The 22,225-nt window shown below is 41.8% G+C and overlaps 1 protein-coding gene across 1 annotated transcript in view; it reads left to right on the top strand.

The window, feature by feature from the left end:
* The first annotated feature begins 3,550 nt into the window (after positions 1-3,550).
* The window catches only part of LOC101770617 (ervatamin-B), a 45,750-nt gene continuing 27,075 nt past the window's right edge, over positions 3,551-22,225 (top strand). The window contains exon 1 of the mRNA XM_012847243.3: positions 3,551-4,034. Within this exon, the coding sequence (XP_012702697.1) occupies positions 3,566-4,034 (469 nt within the window). The 5' untranslated portion in view covers positions 3,551-3,565. The remainder of the gene's footprint in view (positions 4,035-22,225) is intronic.

A 22,225-nucleotide genomic window follows, 5' to 3' on the forward strand; every position in this document is an offset into this window, starting at 1 on the left:
CTACCAACCTAGCTAGTCTCCTACAAACGTCCCATATACGTTTGTAGGGTACGATGGCTTACCTTAGTATGTATTTCAGTTGATACGTGGCGAGGCACCTGGCAATCTCTCCTGACTCTCCATGCAGCCACACTCACATGGTTGAGATAATAGCGCGATGAAGGATACACTTTAGGTCACTTGGCTGACATGACCCTTGACTAACAAGATGCCAATGGAGAGCTCCTTATCCTCGTTGCTGCAACTTATTTTACATGTACTATTATTACTTCACCGTGTGGTACTATATAGAATATTTCTAAAACAATAATCAAACATATTTCAAGCTTAAAAACACTTTTATTGAAAAATATAGATTCTCAAATTACTTATAGACTAAATAATCAATCGTAAAGTCTTATCTGCCATGGTTCTTATTTGGATCAGTCTTAAGATATCAATTTCGATCTATAGGGGGATAGATAGGTTAACTCCAACAATCGGAACCGTGAGAGAGATAACATCTCTATCTCATATGGTCATTTTTTTGAACTGTAGGAGATACTCTTCATGGGTTTTATTTAGAACCGTGGGGGAGAAGATGATACGATTCGTTGCTCCAAAAACCGCGAGATTCATCTTAAAGGAATCTTAATTCCAGCTACTATTTGAGGTAAAGAGCTTATACGCTAAAATCAAACTATTTTTCCTCGTGGTAGAGAGAGATCTTTTAGCTAAAACCAGGATGGAACAATTTAGCACATTTGGTAACTAAATTAGCTTCGAGAATTGTAAGAGATAGATCGAGATGTGCGCCATTGAGGTTAAGACCTTGCTATGCACACGGAGAAATTAAAAGAGGAAGAAGCATGGCAGATGATAAACTGAAATGAAGGAAATATACCTCAAACTATGTACTGACTCGGTGCTACTTCAGCTGAGTACTTGGTAATTGACAAATAGTTTCCCATGCTCCCCTAATTTCATTTATTTGCTCCCATATTTTTCATGAAGAACCTAGCCAAGTACCAAAGTATAGGCAAGTATGCTATGATTTTTCCCTTGCTCAGTACACACCTAGTCATATCAGCATCAGTACTATAGCCCGCATCACCATGCATAATGCATTATAGCAGATCAAGTGCAGAAGATGAAAACCACTGTTACATCTGCTGACGATAGATCTACAACCATCGCCGTACCGTGGCACCGGTATATAAATGCGCCCACACTACTAGCTAGCAGATCAAGGGACATGAGCATTTTATTTTTTATTTTACTTTATTGCGCTCCTAAAATAACAAGTTTTTATAAAATATATGATTTTTAATGCATTTAACTCCTAATAAATACATGAAGGGGGATACGCTCTTGGATCCCTAGTTTCTAAATACAATGTGTCTTCCAAAAAAGCGTGACCTCTAATGGGGACAATACAAGGACGTGTAGGTGCAGGCGCATATGGTATCTACTCCTAAGTCACATCAGGACATCTGCACAAGGAAAAACTCGATGTCCTTGTGGTGCAGTGTTGCTTCACTACTGTCAAGTCTTGCATTGCTGCACATGTTTAGTGTTGTGCCTTTATCATCATCACACTCTCTGTTTCTAAATTAGAGTTAAGTTTAGCTTTATATTAAGTGAAACTCTCTTAGTTTGGCTAAGTTACTATAAAAAATACTAACATCTATAGCATCCAATTAATTTTGATAAATCCATTGAAATATGATAATACATTTATTTGTACCAAATACGCTAAATATTAATGTTCAAGGTGTTAATATATTTTCTAAAAACTTTCCAATTATTAGTTCTATATTAAATTCACTATGTAATATGTTTTGATAGTATATATTTATTTTAGTATTATAGGTGCTAATTTTTTTTCTAAAACTTGATTAACGTCAAACTTTGGATAAATGAAAGTGAACCATAATTTAGAACGGAGTAATTATAGAGAATTTTGATTGAGGAAGTCCTAACAGGCGGATAAAACTTTGAGATCTTAAAGAGAGACCGAGACGTGCATCATTCAAGTTAAGCATTTGTGGTGCACACGAAAGAAATGAGGAAGAAGCATAACAGAAAATCCGAAACGAATGGAATATGCCTTGAACTGTGTACTAACTTGGTCCTATATTAGTTGAGTCCTTTGAGATTGACAAATAGTTCCCAAAGCTGCATATTTCATTTGCTCCCGTATGTTTCATCATGAACCTTTGCGGAAGTACCAAGTATAGGCAAGTATGCTATTACTCTCTCAACATGGTTTTTCCCTTGCTCAGTACACACAATTCATCAGCATCAGTACAGCCGTACAGCACCATTATCTCATGTCAAGTGCAGAAGAAGAAAATCACTGTTTCATCTCTTGTCAAAAGAAGGATCAAATAAGAAACGACCGTGAATGAACTTGGCTTAGATCGTTCGGTTCTATTCCTTGCGATGGAACCAAATCACCTCGGTTCAAGTCCTAGGATCGTGTTTTTCTATATTTATTCTAAGAATTAAGGGCATTATTTTTAGAGGGTAGCTAGTCTCGATCAATATCTACCAGATATGTTTATAGGGTAGGATCGCTTACCGTAGTATGTGTTTCAGTTGATACGTGGCGAGGCACTTGGCAATCTCTCCTGACTCTCCATGCATCCACACTCACATGGTTAAGATAATAGCGCGATGGAGGATAAACTTTAGATCACTTGGCTGACATCACCATGAATTAAGGATTATAACATCATCCAACCCTTGACCAACAAGAAGCCAATGGAGAGCTCCTTATCCTCGTTGTTGCAACTTATTTTACATGTACTCCTATTATTACTTCATCGTGTAGTACTATATAGAATATTTCCAATACAATAATCAAAATATTTCTAGCTTAAAAATGCTTTTATTGCATAATATAGATTCTCAAATTATTGATGGACTAAATAATCAATTGTAATGTATTATCTGCCACGGTTCTTATTGGGATCAGTCTTAAGATATCAAGTTTTATCTGCCACGGTTCTTAATTCCAGCTACTATTTGAGATAAAGAGCTTATAGGCTAAAATCAAAGTATTTTTCCTCTTGGTAGAGAGAGATCTTTTAGCTCAATTATGTGCGCCATTGAGGTTAAGCAATTGCTATGCACATGGAGAAATTAAAAGAGGAACAAGCATGGCAAATGATAAACTGAAACGAAAGAAATATACCTCGAACTATGTACTGGCTTGGTCCTACTTCAGCTGAGTACTTGGTAATTGACAAATAGTTTCCCAAGCTCTCCTAATTTCATTTATTTGCTCCCCTATTTTTCGTGAAGAACCTTTGCCCAAGTACCAAAGTATAGGCAAGTATGCTATGGTTTTTCCCTTGCTCAGTACACACCTAGTCATATCAGCATCAGTACAATAGCTGTGCAACACCATGCATAATGCATTATAGCAGATCAAGTGTAGAAGAGGAAAACCACTATTACATCTGCTGACGATAGATCTACAACCATCGCCGTACCGTGGCACTGGTATATAAACGCGCCCACACTACTAGCTAGCTCACAAGGCAGCAAGGCCAGTGATACTAGTTATCACATCCACCACATGACCACGGCTACCGCCTCAGCTTCGCTAGCTGTCGCCCTACTGTTCGCCAGCCTCCTGGCAGGCACGGTGTTCGGTGATGATATCATACCCATCATCCGCATGCCCTTGTTAGAGCGGTTCCATGCCTGGCAGGCTGAATACAATCGCACCTATGCGACCCCAGAGGAATTCCAGTACCGCTTCAGGGTCTACTGCGAGAATGTCAAGTTCATCGAAACCATGAACCGGCCCGGGAGCTCATATGAGCTCGGCGAGAACCAGTTCACCGACCTCACCCAAGAGGAGTTCGAGGACATGTACCTCATGAAGCTCAATGAGGTGGCCTCAGCCCCGGAGGCCATGGGACAGCTCGGCACCATGAACGCGGGGGGCACGTCTGGCGGTGGCAACACCGACGAGGCCCCCAACTATGTGGATTGGAGGACCAAGGAAGCAGTGACGCCGGTCAAGGACCAGCAGCAATGCGGTATGCGAAAACATTCACAGCTACTCCCTCCGTTTATCTATTTATCTAAGTATTTCAAGTTTATGTTATAAAAAATAAAAAAAATATTGACTAAATTATTGGTAAAAAAATTGTAAAGTTTGAAACCTGATGTGCGTTTACTAATGAAAATGGAGGGAGTATCTATATCGATCACAAACGCTGTTTCAATTCTAGTACGTCAATACATGTGTTTGCGTAGAAAATTAAGACTGATACCTGTTGACAGTTGTTAGCACATCAATTTGTGAACCGCAAGCGTACGGATCAGTTGTAGCTCTTCTCTCAGAGTATTCCCCAAGGTTTATGAATCCATGAAACTTATAGCACTGTTAGTATTAACTTTGTGTTTGTAAGAGATTCAGATCCAATCTACTAAGCATATATAGACAGATAACAGATAGAGCAAAGGTAACCGATCCACCTAGCCCCTTCCTGAGCCCGTTGATTTTTGTCTTTGTTTGGTTTGATGCTCGTTCAGTACCTTATCTAGAAATATGTTTTTAGATCTAATTTCCTGCAAAAACACAACATCCTCCAAATACGTTGCTTATGTGACAATGATCGGTTTATTAGGTGTAATCAATAGTTTAGGTATTAAATTCATGTTATTATTGAAAATAAATAGGGGTAAAAGTGTGTCAATAGTGAGCATCCGTACGTGGGAAGGCACAGACAGTGCAGGCGCGACAAGCTTGGTCACCACGCGGCCACGATCCGTGGCGGCTGGGCGGTGCAGCGCAACAATGAGGCCATGCTGGAGAGGGCCGTGGCCAGGCAGCCGGTCACCGTGCTCATCAACGCGAGCCGGGCCTTCAAGTCCTACAAGCGCGGGGTGTTCTCAGGCCCCTGCAACACCTCCCTGAACCACGCCGTTACGGTTGTCGGGTATGGCGCCGACACCGGTGGCCGCAAGTACTGGATCGTCAAGAACTCGTGGGGGCAGACGTGGGGCGAGAATGGCTACGTACGACTGGAGAGGCGTGTCAGCTCTAGTAAGGGCATGTGCGGCATCGCCATGGCGCCGTACTACCCGGTCATGTGAGTTTCATCTATCCCGTGCTTTCGCACGGTCCTACAACGACGGAGTGTTTAACTAGTTACCAGCTGCCTGCTGATCCTGAACAAGTATGGGTGTTGGCTTGGAGAAGAGTGCATGGAATTAAATAAACTGCAGCTCACCGAGGATGGTACGGTGTGTGTTGCTCATCTATACCGTTTGTTTGCTAATGTAACGAAATCTCAAAAGCTAATGACTTTTGGGATGTAGTATGTGTTGTTATTAAAGAGAAAGAGAATTAATTATCATCATTTGCCTTAAAACAGCATCACTGTGATGATGCAGAGGTTAGTTTGTCAGTTCCGTCTCGGAACGGCCAGAACGTTTTATTTCATCATTGAGAAAAGGTTATGCAAAGTCTTTGCATTCCATTCCTCTCGAACTTCATCTTTCCCTTCCACTACAGCAGCTGTGATTTTTCCCAACAGCTATATAAGTTTCCAACAGTTATATAAGTTTCCTCCTGCATTTGACATGAAGCCCATGAAGAGTCTTCCATCCAAAGATTGCGAGAGAAGGGACATTCAGTTATCCGATGGTGTAGTGGACAGTCTCGAGGTTCCTTTCGCAGAGGGGACAGAAACACTCGTTAGACCACTCTCTTTGCAGCAGCCTATCAACCGTCCAGATCTTGTTCTGCAGCAATAACCAGATAAAGAACTTGCCACTACTAGACAACTCACGTCTAAGAACCCTCTTTAGTACTGGACGTCTGACTAGTATCGCTAGGTCGGTACTAAATGCCACGCTATTTAGTACCGGTCAGCCCAACCGGTACTAAATGCACTATTTACACTAGTAGAGAACTCACCTTCCACGCGCCCCTTTTTGTCCCGGTTTAAAGTTAGCCCGGGACAAAAGGGGGCGTGCCACGGTAGGTTAAAATGGGCGGAGCTTTAGTCCCGGTTGCTATTTGCAACTGAGAGTAAACCCCCCCTTTAATCCCGATTGTAACGGCTAGTTGCCGGTCACCGACGGCGCCCCCCTTTTGTCCCGGTTGGTAACTCCAACCAGGACAAAAGCCAACCAGGACAAAACGTTTACTCCTGGTTGGTAGTTCCAACCGGGACAAAAGGTGTTCCTTTTTGTCTCGGTTAGAATTTCAACCGGGATAAAAAATTATCCCCTATAAAAATCGCAAGACAGAGATCTTCCTTCTTCCTCCAGCCTAAGCCACTCCACTCCACAAAGAAAGAGAGCTTCATCCTCTCCATGGCGCCGAAGCAAGCCTAGAGAAGGTTCTACCGAATTTTTTTTCCTCATTTCCGTGGGGATTTCACTCATCCAAAGTGTTGTGAAGGTTAGCTACTTCATTCTCCATTCATTTATTGTTGTTTTGCTTTGTTTTATGTTTTAGAGAACGAGAAAAATGAGTTTGCTTGTTAGAAAGAGGGAGAATGGAGATGATTTGTTTTTATACATGTTTTTGAGCTAGAATGTGATGGATAGTTTGCTTGTTATATACGATTTGTATTAGTTAAAATAACTTGATGTGTAGAATGGAGATGAATAGTTTATTTGCTAGAATGTGAAGTAGAAAATGGAGAGGATTTTGAGCTAGAATGTGAGGGAGATGGAGAGTAAATGTGAGGTAGAATGGAGAGGATTTCAATATTATGTATGAGGAAAAAATTAGAGTAAATGTGTTTTTAATATTTAGAAATTACCATAAAATTAAGGTAAATAAATTGTAGGCGTAAGAAAATAGAATTCGGTCATTGCTACATTTTTTCATGTCACTATAATTTAACACTTAATAATTGTATTTATTTGACCAAAAATTTATTTATCTCATGTTTAATGAAAGAACTAAATTATAAATAATAATCCTATACAAAATCCTATGTTCATTTTTCATGTAATACGATGCAGATGGACCGGCAATAGATATACCACCTCTGTTCATCCAATCCCAGTTAACAGAATGTGCTTACGCTATTCTCTACACATAACTCGATCTTCTTTGAAATCTATGGAGAGTCACCTCCGCTCCTTCAGTACTAGAAAATAATGGTAGAATATAAGAGCTTTGAGTCCACAAATTCTGGTTGAATATCATAAAAGAATGTTGAAATAATTATCCAAACGCCTTTTGAAGCCTAATTCTCATAATAGAAGTATGTTGGCCCAATATCCTCTTCAGGAAGCGATCTGTTCACTGACTTGACCTAGCGGCTTTTGGTTGGTTTTGGCTTGCCACCGTGGGCCATGCTCAGTGGACAGATTGTTTTCCTGGATGGGCTATTGTGTTTGTGCCACCACACTTCTATTATCAGAATGTGGCTCTTGCTCCAAAAGATATTTGGACAATTATTTCAAGATTCCTTTATGGCATTCAACCAGAGTGTGTGGACTCAAAGATCTTCTGTTGTGCCATTATTTTCATCTACTGGATATATGGAGGTGACTCTCGATAGAGTTCGGAGAAGATCGAGTTAAGTGTAGAGGTGGCTTGGAGGGCAAACATTCTCCTATGTTGTACCATCTTTCTTGTGTTGTTTTGAGTGTAACCTCTATATGTATCTTTATTGGCGAACATTCAGCTATGTTGTACCATCTTTATTGTGTTGTTAGGAGTGTAATCTCTATATGTATCTTTAGTGATTGTTATGAATGTGGAATTAATGGTACAATTGTCATGTGAATTGTTTCATTCCATTATCATGTTTTTTATCTAATGCGAAGACCTATATCCATTTTCATGCGTAATACGATGGGTAATGCAGGTTCATATGTTGTCCATGCATAATCCATTTTCGTGCGTAATACGATGCGTAATACGGGTTCATATGTTGTCCATGCGTAATCCATTTTCATGTGTAATACGATGCAGATGGACCGGTTGGATGTATAACGTGGACAGACGGAGCAAGAAGTTTCTTGATGGCTCGTATTATTTTCTCGAAGTGGCCAAAGCGAACAAGCCAGAGAACAAGTTCATATGTTGTCCATGCTTCCAATGTACTAACAAGAAGGACTATTCACAGCCACTTTAGATACGGTTTCATGCCTAACTATTTGGTTTGAACCAAGCACGACGAAAGAGGGGTTGTAATGGAAGACGGCGAAGAGGAGGGGGATGAGGACAACATTTCGGATTGGGCTGTAGGTCAAGCTTTTGAAGATACTACAATGGGCGAGGCTGATGAAGATGAGTTTGCAAAAGATGGCCCTACTGATGACCATGATCAGGTGCTATGGGATGTACACAGAGATTGCGAAACTGAGAAGGAAGAAGCAAAGTTGCAGTGCATGATAGATGATCACCAAAAATTGTTGTACCAAGATTGCCAGCAGAGCATAAAAAACTGGGTACCATACTAGAATTTATGCAATGGAAGGCCAAAAATGGTGTGTCCGATAAGGTATTTCGGGGGATGTTGAAAATTGTCAAGAAGATTCTTCCCGAGAATAATGAATTCCGTCCACAACATATGAAGCGAAACAGATTGTTTGCCCTCTAGGATTGGAGGTTCAGAAGATACACGCATGCCCTAATGATTGTATCCTCTATCGTGGTGCTAAATATAAGAAATTGGATGCTTGTCCCATGTGCGGAGCGCTGCAGTATAAGATCAGGCGAGATGATTCTGGTGATGTCGAGGGGCAGCCTCTCAAGAAGAGAGTTCCCGCGAAGGTGATGTGGTATTTTCCTATAACACCACGCTTGAAGTGCTTGTTCAGGAAAAAGGCGAATGCTAAGTTGATGCGATAGCACAAAGAAGAAGATAAGCAAGATGAGATGCTGAGACACCCCGCTAATGGGTCCCAGTGGAGATCAATTGATAGAGCATTCCTAGATTTCGAAAGTGATGCAAGAACATAAGGTTTGGTTTATGTACTGATGGATTCAATCCATTCAGTGAGTTGAGTAGTGGTCATAGTACTTATTGTTAATAGACTTGCTAATTCAAACTTATTGTTAATATACTTGCTAATTTAATATATTTTTGCATATTCAAAATATCTAAAGTTTTTATTTTTTGTTTTGTGAAATCTAGTCAAAACATAAATAAAATCCATTTCCAAAAAATAGGCAGGAGACGAAAAATGGGGAAAGGACATTTTGTCCCGGTTTCACTTTGCAACCGGGACAAAAGCCCCCCCCCCTTGTCCCCGTTGCAAACTAAAACCGGGAATATCCTTTTATCCTTGTTTCAGTTTGCAACTGAGATAAAAGGGGGGCCTTTTGTCCCGGTTGCAAATGGCACCCAGGACAAAAGGCCCCTTTTGTCCCGGGTTAAGTTACGAACTGGTTAAAAGGGGGGGATAAAAGTAACAGTCATCTTCTACCTCCTCCCCCCAACCTAACACTTAGCGAAAATTTCACTAGCCTCTTGCAAGATCCTGCCCGTCTGCCTTCCTCGCCGCCGGTCTCTCGTCGTCGCCCGTCCGCCTCAATCATTTGCCACCATTGTCCTCGTCACCCGCCACGCTGGCCGCCGTCCACTGTCACCCCTTGGAGCCATCGCCCTATGCCCCGGCCACCTCGTCTATGCCCGGACCGCGGGCGCCGCCTCCTCCATCGCCCCAGCCCACCGCCTTCGTCCTGCCGCAAGGGCCGGCGCCGCACACCACCCCATCCCGCCCGCCATCGCCACCGTAACCCCGCAGGCCTTGCTTCCGCATCTACAGCGCAGGGCCCTTGTGGACGTAAGGGCTCCTTTTTTATTTTTTAGTTAGGAAATCAATAGAAATTTGTAGAAAACTAGTAGATTAGTAAAAAATCAATAGGAAATTACTATTATTTGTTGAAATTCAGCAGGAAATTACTAGAAAATCAGTATAATTTAGTTCTTCAGATGCTTAATATAATTTGTATACATTTTGTATAACTTTTAGAAATTACTATGTTTTATTATAAATGATTTGAAAATTAGTAGAAATGCTTAACACTTATTTAGTATAAATGCTTAGTATAATTTTGTATACATTTATTATAAGTTTTATTATGTTACTATGATTTAGTACAAATACTTCAAAAATTAGTAGAAATTTGGTAGAAATTCTTGCAAATTACTAGAAATTTGGTAGAAATGCTTAGAAATTCTTGCAAAACCTTGCCGTGGCGGAAGGTTTCGGCGAGGTATATATTATTTCCAATGTTTTACCCCATCTATAATGTCTTATTCGTTATTACTATGTACTAATTAACGAATCTTGAACTGTTAGCCCTCTGGATCGACGAACCGTCAAAAGCCTCGAGGTCGTACAAGGGTGATGGATGGAAGGCTTATCATCACAGAAGTCACATAAGAGGGTAGGCCGGTTGCTCCCGAAAAAGTGGCAAAAAAGTACGTGAGTTAGATCAGGTAATGGAAGGGCAAAAGTACTAATCCATACGCTCTCCTAGATATAGAAAAGAATACGCTGTGGGAAGATGTCCAAAAACATTTCACATTTCCCGAAGGATATAATGAAGATGATGTGAAATCGTGGATGTTGAAGAAGATGGCCACACAATTCCAGATATTCAAGAAGATGCTGGATGCCAACTACATAAAGAAGGATTGAACTTCGGATTTCAATGAGTGGCCAAAGTTGAGGGACCACTGGGAGGCATTTGTCGAATACAAGAGGAGTGAAGACGGTGTGAATAAGGTTAGGACCAACGCTGCAAATGCTAATCAGAAGGAGTACCATCATCGTCTAGGGTGAGGTAGTTACGGCACAGCTATTCCCAGATGGTGCAAGATGGAACAAGACCTGATCAATTGGGGTATCGTACGAGCAACTATTGAATGGCCCGATCAATTGAAAAATTGGTATTATGCTCATGGAGGCTTCCTGAGCCAAGAGGATGGGACACTGATCTTCAATGAGACAATACGTCAGAAGGCCGAAAGGCTTATCAAGAACATTGAAGATGCTAAGGCTGGGAGGTTGAAGATGGATCGAGAGAATGATGAGCTCACATTGGCCCCCGAGAATTCCAAGCACCCAGGATGTTGCCAAGGGTTTGGGGTCGTTCTATGGAAGTTCACTTTCTGAGGCGACATCGCCTCGTACAAAAGCTGAAAGCGAAGAAAGGAACAGGTTGAGGAGAGCTAGCGGCGCATGCTAGAATCGAAAGTGCATTCACAAGAAGTAAGAATGCAGGAGGAAATCAATCATTGAGTGGTTCGCGCAGTTGCAGAGTTGGCCCAATCTGGAGCACTGATGTATCCAAACATCGCCAGCCCTTCTCAACACCTTGGGAGCAGTTGTGCTTCCACAAGGCTCCCCGATCCGCAGACACCAAGATTACCTGTGGACGAGCAACGGTTCCCTGTGAATGTCATCACGCAACGCACCTCATGTGAGCTACATACATCGATCAGCAACCTCACCATTAAGATATACTTATATATAATATTTATGCAATCTTCTCAATCGATCCATGCCTCGGGATCGGAGTTTAATAACTTATTTATTTCTGCTATATGTATAGGTGGCGTACAGGAGTGTATTACGAATCCTGCCAGGGCAGACAAGCCATCGCATGGAGATTCCACCTAGCTACGCCAGCGTCGGCCTAAAGCAGCTTGCTGATAGCCAATATGAAGGTCTAGAGCTCGACCTCCCAGGAGGCGACGGGGAAAGGACACTAGGAGATGCGCTTCACGGGATCATTCTATGGTGCAATCGCTACATCATCATCCTCGCACTTCAATGATGGCTGAAAATTTGGATAAATTAACTAAAGCACTTAAACATAGATTAGAAATCAGATTTGCTTTTCATACCTGTTGGCTTCTTGTGCACACACATTTTGTAGCAGCATTCAGTAGTTGATGTGAAGTAATAAAACCTCCTGCCACATCACTTTGGCTATTTGAAAAAGACCTCGAGACACTGTACTAGTTCCATATTTGCTAGCATTTTTATCAACTATTGGCGTAGATACAGTTGGGATGATGCTCTATGGGTCAGTCTGCATAGGAAAAACAAGTGGAAGGAATTTAGCTACAAAACACATTCCAATATGCTCATGTGTGTAACAAATATCAAAATTGCTCTATTCTGCAATCTTTGATAGCAACTTTGACATGATTTCTTCCCTAAGTTCATGCCTTTTCTTATTCTCTTCTTGTTGAATCTATACCAATTTTTCTTCCAATATCCTTTCCCTTTCAACCTTTTCATTTGCAAGTTGTTCTTATCTTTGAGCACATTATTTCTCTGGTTGGCTACATCTGTACCATGGGCTTGCTCTTGGATCTGAGTGTTCAGCAATTCACTACGTGATGGATTTTTAGACAAGTAATCATGACCATATTTTTTTGGAGGTTTTGCATCATGTACTTTGCTTGTAGGATGTTTGGAAAACATTGTTTTCCTCTGCAGTCGAGATGCAATATGTATCATCATTGTGTTCTCTCTCCGAAAGTATTAGGCATGCATTGTCCTAATTGAAATAGCAGCATTGTGTTAGCATTGGACATAAAAAATATTATGAATCATGTTGTTACCAGTGAACTAAGTAAATTACTTACATAATTACTTACATAGACAGCCTTAGATGCTTCATCTGACCATTGCCCATTCTTCATACATCCAAAGACTTATATCACTTGTTTCTTCTCCTGTATCCGGGTCTCTCTAAGATGGCATGAATGAAGCACATTAGTTTGACACGTATGCAAAAAGACCATACATAATGTTGAATCGTTATCTACTCGTGGCTAATTTTGGAAAATGGTTTGGACCCCATGATATGCTTTGTCTTTTGTTCCTTACGGTTTTTGGAGTTTCAATTGCTAGCTAGAATTCTGCATAAGGTTTAAGTAAAAAAATACATTAGTAGTGCAGTGATCAAAATAATAATTCTAACATGTGATTTATGAAAGGACGAAAAGGAAATGCTATCAGACCTTGAAATCAGGAGATCCAAAATACAACATCAGGTGGTGCTATTCAGCAATGTCAATGTCTTCTGGCTTGTGTTTCATTCTTGTAGCATAACTGTTGTACGCCTTGTACGTAGCACTGAATGTTGATCTCCATCCTTTGTATTGCTCCTTTGCTATAGCCCAAATCTTTTCCTTTTCATCATCAATGTTTAGAAGCTCCCACCTATTATGTTTATTTGAGAACACATTGAAAAGGAGAAGTATTTGGTTAGTTGAGATTTCTTATAGCAATCAGGCAATAGAATTAAACATCATACGTACCAGTATGTCGGATGCTATAGAATTTTTCACATTTTGCTCTATGTCTTTCCACTTTTTTACTCCAATCAGTGGAGCCCTTTTTCTTGTAAACATTACCATTTCATCCACAAATGACCGGTTGTTAGGGCCTATGGGACCTCCCAGCCTTGTGGAAAATTCAACTTTCAGTTTATGTGAACCGCTCTTTATTCTTTTTGTGGCTGCTGATAAACCCTTAAGGGCACCACGTCCACCTTTATTGCACCCTTCACCGGAGTCTCCTACGAATCCATTAAGTAAAAAATGGTCAGATAATTTCAGGAGGGAAGATGATATTAAAAAAATTTACAATGCATAACACACCATTTCTTGCTTTTTATTTACGCCGAGCATGAGATGGCCAATCTGTTGGTGCTGATTGCCTGCTAGCAAGACCTTTGTTATCAAGAAGGTTTTCAACATCATTGTCATCCTGATCTAACTAAGAACTGCATTTCATACAATGGCTCCATCAATCTATACATTTTTTTGTTCGCACAAGTAATATTATATTTGAGGTCTGAGTGACTGAATAGAAATTACTAATGTTCTTGACGCCTTAACCATTCTTTATATGTCTTGATGGTTTCGTCCCTATAATCATCTTTAAATTCTACATGTAATGAATATGTAAGTTTACTGGACAATGACACACATATCTTATATTAATCATTATGAGCGAAGGAACTTTACTTACCCATGTCTGGTTGATCTTGTTGTAGGGCTGCAAGCCAATCCTTGTATGCATCAATTGGTTCCATCAATTGGTTCTTCTGTATTTCTCCCCCTTGCTCGCTTCATGGGTGTTATGCTCACTAGCAAGTCAGTATGTTGGTCCCTTGTTAGCACCATCCTGACCTGCCTCTCTCTCTCATTGTTAGCTATCATGGCTTGTATCTGATGGTCATAATCAATAGACATTAGGCTTGTTGTGTCCCTGCCACGTCGCTTCTTGTAGTACATGTAGTCCCGCCCAGAATACCCAAGCTTTGATTTTATACAAGTCAAGTTGTAAAATGTGATATCAGCCCTATCACAATCAAACTCAACGTAATCTTTAGGATCAGGACCCCGATGCATTGCAAATGTAGAGTCCACTCCTAACCTATGTGTACTGCACAATTGAACAGCCTTTACACTACATGTACTGTTTGATAGCAAATCTGATGGAAAAATGATAAATGTGCAGTGCTGGTTATATATGATTTTCAAAGACAAGCTACACTGGATTTCCTAGGCCTAGATAGAAGTTTCTATCTCAGATCAAGTGGAGAGTTGGTACAGGAAGTTTAGATTCTACCTATTATTTGCCACTTAATAATCAAATACAATTAGTAATTTAGGTGCCATGCTATCACGGCCAACCAATTTGAAACCAAACTGAACCGTGTAACCCGATCTCCCAATGAGAAACAGAATCAATGGATAACCGTGTTTACATCAATGGATAATAGATTAATCAGGAAATCAGCATCACCAACCAAGAACCATTCCAGAATCCACATGCTTCCACTAATGTTACAAAGAACCAACAGTAACAATTACTAACACTTAAGAACCAACAGTAAAAATGAAGTGGACATTAATTTCATAAGTTAAAGGTGTATATGGGACAGCAAGAGAATAATTGGACAATATGAACTTTTGAAACTCAACTGAACTGTAAACAACTCTCAAGAAGAAATTGGCCAAACACAGCATATTTTGGTTCTCAGTGCAAAATTTTAGATGTACACCACATTAGAAATATCCCACACTTTCAGAAGTTAATGGAACAGATAACTATCTCTGCCCAAGACTACATGCTTTCAGTCAGTTCAGATAAGAATTAGCAGATCATATATTAGATTCATACTGACAAGTTCATTCATAGCTAGGGAAATATTATTACCAGTCTATCACCAACACAACCAACACAATTTATCCAGGAATACTAAGCTACTACCAAAGAATTTATCGGTAACCAGTAACTATGAAGTAGTTCATTCATAACTACTGCATGCTTTCAGTCAGATCAATGCGTAGGGAACTAACCTCGTTGGGGGATTAGAAATCATAACCTCATCCCTATGATTGAACCCTGTGGGACGATCACGACGAAGGCCATTGTTGGTTGCATTTGGAGCTGGAGCCCCTTGGTCAGCAGTGGCGGCGTGAGGACCAGGAGACCCTTGGTCGCCGGCAGCGTGAACATCACGAGCGCCACGGTCGCTGGCGGCATGGAGAGGAGGAGTCTTGCGACTGGCAGCGTGAGGAGCAGGAGTGTCACGGCCGGCAGTGTCAAGTACAGGAGTGTGGCGGCCGGCGGCATGAGGCGGAGCAGGAGTCCGTCGGTTTGCAGTCTCCATCGGAAGGAACAAATGGAAATGGCGCTCCCTCCCACACGTATGAGTCTTGCAATTTTAGGGGAAGGACTGCCGGCCTTTTAGTAGATGTACTCTGAAAAATAAGGAGGGGAAATTAGGTGGGGTGGTGGGAATCGTGGGAAAAATCATGCGAAAAAATTGGGGACAAAATCGTGGGATGGATGGAGGCACGCAATGGAGGCGGTTTGGGGTGCGCCGCGTGCGAGATAGCAGTGGGATGAGGGGTGGATGCACGCGGGGCCGGCGCGTTGTGCGGAGAGTCGGTGGAGTGGAGGGCGTGGAGGCGTGGCAGGGAGCGAGGGGGGCGCCGTGTGGCGCAGGAGGGGCTTGGAGAAGAAGGAGGTGACGTTTCTGGTGTGCGCTTGGAGAAGAAGGAGGTGGCATGGTGGTTCCCCTGTAGGGATACTAAAAAAATGTAGGGATACTAACAAAAATGCTACAGCTATTCAAATTGAAGTTCTAGGTTGATTTTCATGTTTTTCTTTGAACGAGAGATGCATAAACTAAAGGAAAGATATGCCCATGTAGATGTTCCAAATAAATCATAGAGGTAATACACTCAAATAATCAAAGTGAAACATATATTTAAAGGTAATTCTATAAAATTTTCATACGTCATTGACTGACAGGGCACATTGACTGATGGGAGAAGTGGAACAAGGGTAAAACCAGAAGTTCTAACACTAAACTGCTGAACCGGAGAAAACCACGGACCGCGCGAGCTGAGGGAGAGAAAAATGTGCAAAACTGAGGGTCCGGAAGTTCTGGCGTTCGAACTTGCAACCTCCTGTTTTTAATAAAGAAGCGATCAAACCACTGGGACATGTGCATCATTTTGTTTTAGCAAAGGAATTGCTATTATTTGACCATTTTGAAACATGGGACCATGCTTTTGGACTAATGGGACCATTGCTATAGTTAGGGTGGCCGGATACTCATCATCACCGCCTGGATTGTCGGATCCTCCTCGTCACCGTCTGGGTAGCCGGATCCTCATCATGGCTGTCGGGGTGCTCGGATCCTTAAAGTACAATGCAAGTATCACAAATGGAAGTAACATGGATTTGCCCATTCGGAAGACCACAGTGCAAGTTATGTACATATCGTTCTTTTAGATGAGAATATATATGTCTTCCACCATATAACAATAATAATTAGAATAATATCTACATTGAGTGTACCCAATACCAATTCCAATTCCCAAGCTTCAATATCTACATCCCAATGGGGTGTTATACTTTTATGTCACCTATAAGATTTCTAATGATTGCAGGATGAAGCCATATATTGGAATCGTTATTGCAAACTGAAAAAAATTCAACAATAGGTGTTTCTCGGAATTAAAAGAATAGCAAGTTTAAAAGGGCAAAAAGATAAAAACATAGAGCTCCAACCGCTCCAAAATCAGCTCCATTCATTCCCCGTCATCACGCGGGCTTCGTTTTGCTCTGAAATCAGCTGCCCCGCCGCCAACCCCTCCTTCCGTTCCTCACCCCTCCGGCCCCAAATCCTGTGTCTCCCTCCCCTTCAGGCCTACATCCTCACCCCTCACCCGCATCTTCGCCCCTCCCCACCCGCAGACCCTCGCGCCGCCCCAAGCTCCTGCACCGCTCCAAATCCTGTGCCGCCCCAACTCTATCCGCAACCAAGGGGCCTGCCACTTGGAGTCCGACCCCAGCGTCGCTTCTATGCAGACCCGGAGCTGGACGCTAGTGCCTCCCCGATTCGACCCCAAGGAGGACACCTCTGCCGCCTCCCCAACCCATATTCCACACCACACCGTCGCCACTTCCCCTACCCGACCCACCCAAGCACCACCACCTGGAGACCAACCTAGTGCTGCTCAAAATGTATGCTAGGCAGTGCCATCTTTCAAGAGGTATGAATAATTCAATATTTGCTTACTCCCAATTTTGATAATTTGTGTTCCAATGCTCTATTGCTTATTGTTGTTTTGCCACTGAGATTGAAAAAGAAGAGGTACTGAAAAATACAATCCTTGGTACTGAAAATTACAATCCTTTCTCTTGTGCCATATGATGAACCTGCGGCTCTTTCAATTTTGGTGAGCTCATCAGTACTGAAAATTACAATCCTTTCGCTTGTGCTATCTACTGTACATTTGCTTCCTATATGACTAGTTAAGATAAATAGCAGACTTTATCTAGTGTAGTTGCTTATCTTGTAATCTGGATGCATACAAAGTTTTAATATTTAATGTTTTGTCATGACAATTTTAAGTTCAACATCAAAAAGAAATAGCTTAAGTAGCCAATAATGATATGGGCGTGACCTCTTAGGGAAAAAATGTTCATTTTTAATTAAAACATGTCAAACTTAGGTGCTACAAATTATCACACTTAAAATGTAAGGTTCATTTAAATATCGCAATCGAGTTAATCGATATCTATAATACCAAACTGATCCTTCTTGAATCCTCTACCTTTGCTCCTACTAGCAACAGGCACATCATACCAGTCACATTGAAACAGGATGACTTCCTTTTGTGTAGGAAATTCTAGTGCATAGATTTTTTTTGACTACACCATACCAGTCGATGTTGCCAGTAGTAGCATCATCTTACACAACAACACCACTATTTTGTGTAATTAGATTCTTCTCTATATGAGTTGTTCTGAACAGAAATCCATTGATGAAGCACCTATTGAAAACACGTGCCTGATGGTCTAGTTCTTGAGAAAGTGCATGCATGGCATCACTTGTTTTTCCTTCTGCATAAAGTTTGTTGATCTACAAGATGTATAAAAAAATTCCTAATTGTCAATTAACTAACAGCAATAAAGCTAAATTAAATTGTAGCTCACCGTACACTCAAACCAGCTTACAAATTGATCTCTATGATGTTGTTCAACATTCCTGATAGACTGTTTTCTGAGTAAATCCATATGCTAACTACAGTAAAGGGCAAAAGGGGGCATTACAAAGTCAATAAAAAACATGTATGTGCATGCTGCAAAGGTAAGTAAATTAAAATTACTACGTACTTGACCCATGGAATAGCCTTATCACAATTTGTTAATATCCAGTACCTCATCTGTTGCCTATCTAGCCTAGAAATTGACTCAATTGCAAATCCTTTCTTAGTATAATCAATGTTGCTGAATATGCTTAAACCAGCTGGTGGTTCATTTATTGCAGCGCTTTCATGACGCTTTGGATGATTAATCTTGGTGTTGACGTCATCCAAAAAGTGAGAGCAAAAAGTCATGCACTCCTCTAGTATATATCCCTCTACTATTGAACCTTTAGGATAGGCTTTTGCCACACCCGATTTTTGGACAAAATTAAATGCATAGCATATGTGTGTCAGGATCCGTTCTCACACATATGTTCACTTCATAAGTGAATACATCAAAGACAGTGTTCAAAACATAAACAAAATAGTAGATAACTGTATTACACTCTGAAAAATATACACGAAGGTCTTTAATCGTTTCACCATTAACTTAAGATGAAAGAAATAGCGACAACTTCTCCCACAAGCTTGACTGGCGAACGCTCGTCTAGAACTCCTTGAAGTCATTGAAGTACTCCGTGTTATCAAAAGCTTCTGAACAGTGTTATGTAAGGGTGAGGACACTTATGGTTGGTACTCAGCAAGTGGGGAAATTATGCAAGGCTAACAAGGAGAGGTTGATAGGCTTTTAGCGGTTAGCATTTTTAGTTGGTCACATTTTATTAGCAAGCATCTATTTACTAGGTGTAAGTTTATACCAACCCAATTAAGCATAAAGCATCAACATTAACCACGATTTAAGTTCAATTATCATATGAGGGTCCAAGCCGCTCATAACCATGAGCACAGCTGATATATCAGTTTACACTTTGCAGAAGTTGTACACTTTACCCACAACTAGTGTAACCGTGTCACCTGGGTTTGCAAAGCCCTTAAACACTTCCTTTGGTGAGTGGTTGGGGGTCCTATACGAAGTGTTTACAAAGACACAAGATAACTAGTAGCCCGCTAGAGTTTCAGTAGCGGTGTGAACCATAACCCTCCCTAATGAGTCACCACCTTAGCTAAGGCTACTACTCCAACCGGGCTATACCCCAACACCTTCCCCCTCCTTGCCCTTTCGGTTGCCCTTTCAGTAAGGCCACTAGTCAACCACATGTCTAATTAATTAGCTAAGATCAGAGCCATATGATGTTGTGCTTGTACTGTTTTCTTGGGTGGTTCTCCATGTTCCAATTAAAATAAGTAATCTTGTAATTATCTAGGTATAACAACAAATAAAGTCATGATTAATATTCTCAAAATTATGACATTACCATTCCAAAGTAAGCAGCTAAGCATTTCTACCTAACAAGATTTAAACCCGGTGTTCAAGGGTCGGGGAAAAAGACTAGGTAAATCCTTAATAGGTATCCCGTAAAATAGTTCAGTGAATTTAACATGCTATTATTGGGACAAAAAATAATATGAAGGGGAAACCACTTGCCTTCCTCGACAAACTGTGGAAAATCTTCCTCTAATTGCTGCTCCTAGCCTTCCTCGAACGGCATATCGTCTATACGATCACACAAGTAAAACAAATAATAAATAAAAAATAATACACCAAACAGATTAAAAGACTTAAAACAAACTCCTAGAACAAACATTCATGCAGAGACGATCGCGTGAATGCGAGAATCGCTGAAAAACGGAGTTAAAACGATAAAGACATGAGATATACAAGATTATAGGGACCTAGATGTAAAAACTGATAACATGAAGGGCTAGCAGAGAAGATTCTTAAGACTCAGTGAACAGTACTACAGAAATATGGAAAAGAGCAGGGTTAGATCTGTAAAACTGCATAGCTCTGACTAGATTGGAATATCTAAAAGGTTCAGGGGGTTTCAGTGAAGTTTGCAAGACACAGAGAAAAGATACAAAATTAAAGGATTCGTCAGGAGCTAAAAAGAAAGAAGGGCGAGCTCCTTCTTCTCCACTCGCACCGGTGCAGGGGGCGGCTCTGGCTAGCGGGCTCGCCGGCGCTCCGGGTTCCCGGGCGGGTGGCGCAGGCGGCGGAGGAGTGCGAGGGAGATGCGAGGGAGGGTTCACCGGCGGCGGTGACAGGCGGAAGCGGCGGCGCACGGGGGCCGGCGGCGGAGAAAGAATGGCAGCGGTGGCGCTTTGCTGCGGGCGGCCCCGGTGGCGGTTGGCGGCAGGAATGGGGTGGAGGGCGCCGGGTGACGGCGGGGCGCGCTTTATAGGGCGAGGGAGGAAGCGGAGGCGGCATAGGAGAAGGGAAACGGGCGGCGGCGGCCGGCCATCAATGGCCGCGGCCGTTACTGGAAGAGGAAGGGAAAGGGGCGCGGGCGGTGCGCGTGCGTGGGAGGCAAGCGGGCGCGGGGAGCCGAAGGGCGCGGGGAGGCGGAGGGGCTCGGCCTGGCGGGGCGGCATGGGTGCAGCTCGAGCGGCGGCTCCGGCTGGAGGTGAGGGACGGCCACGACAGGTGGGGCCCGCCTGTGGGTGGGTGGGAGAGGGGAAGAGAGGTGGGCCGGGCCGGTGGCCTTCTTGTTGCTGAGTTGAGTTGGGCCGAAAGAAAAGAAGAAGGAAAAAGGCCGGTTGGGCTGGATTGGAGACGGGAAAAAGAGATGGAGAGGGTTTTTGATTCAAAAATTTTGCAAACACCACTCAAACAAAACCAAAGCAAAAATAAAAACTCTATCAAGCAATTGTTGTTTCTAAAATTATTTCAAGTGTTGTTTAAATTATTAAAGGCTGAGATTTATTTAAAGAAATTTATTAAGTCCTAAAAAAGATCTAGACCGCCCATGGTGCTTACATTGTTTTTTTTTTTGGAATTTGGATGTTACAAATCCTACCCAATCTCGTCCCCGAGATTCAGAAAGATTGGGAAACAACTAAGGGAATTCTTCAATTAGCTCATCTTCTCTTTCCCAAGTAGCTTCATCTTCAGAGTAGTGACTCCACTGTACTTTGCACATTCTGATTACTTTGCTCCAAATAAGTTGAGTCATCTTTCACATTGAGTTCTTCCAATGGTAATTGTTCTTCGGGTACTCTGAGATACTTTTTCAGCTGAGACATGTGAAACACATCATGGACATCTGACAGTCGAGCATGTAGTTCTAATTAATATGCCACTTCACCCTTTCTTTCCAAGATTTCAAAAGGATCAATGTAACGAGGTGACAACTTCCCTTTAACCTTGAATCGACGGAGACCTCTAATAGGTAATAACTTGAGATACACGTAATCTCCAACTTCGAATGTCAATTCCCTCCTCTGAGTATCAGCATAACTCTTCTGTCGTGACTATGCAGTTTTGAGGTTATCTCGAATTATCTGGACTTGCCTTTCAGCTTCTTTAAGAATCTCCGGTCCAAAAACCCGACTTTCTCCTATCTGACTCTAGTACAACGGTGTTCTATACTTTCTCCCGTATAAGGCTTCAAATGGGGCCATCTTAAGACTTGCTTGATAATTGTTGTTATAGGAAAATTCTGCGTACGGCAAGCTTTTATCCCAACTACCTCCATGTTTTAAAGCACAAGCTCTTAACATATCCTCTAAGATTTGATTGATTCTCTCAGTTGGACCAT

Source organism: Setaria italica, chromosome VII, assembly GCF_000263155.2.
Source record: "Setaria italica strain Yugu1 chromosome VII, Setaria_italica_v2.0, whole genome shotgun sequence".
In the NCBI taxonomy this organism is placed as follows: Eukaryota; Viridiplantae; Streptophyta; class Magnoliopsida; order Poales; family Poaceae; genus Setaria; species Setaria italica.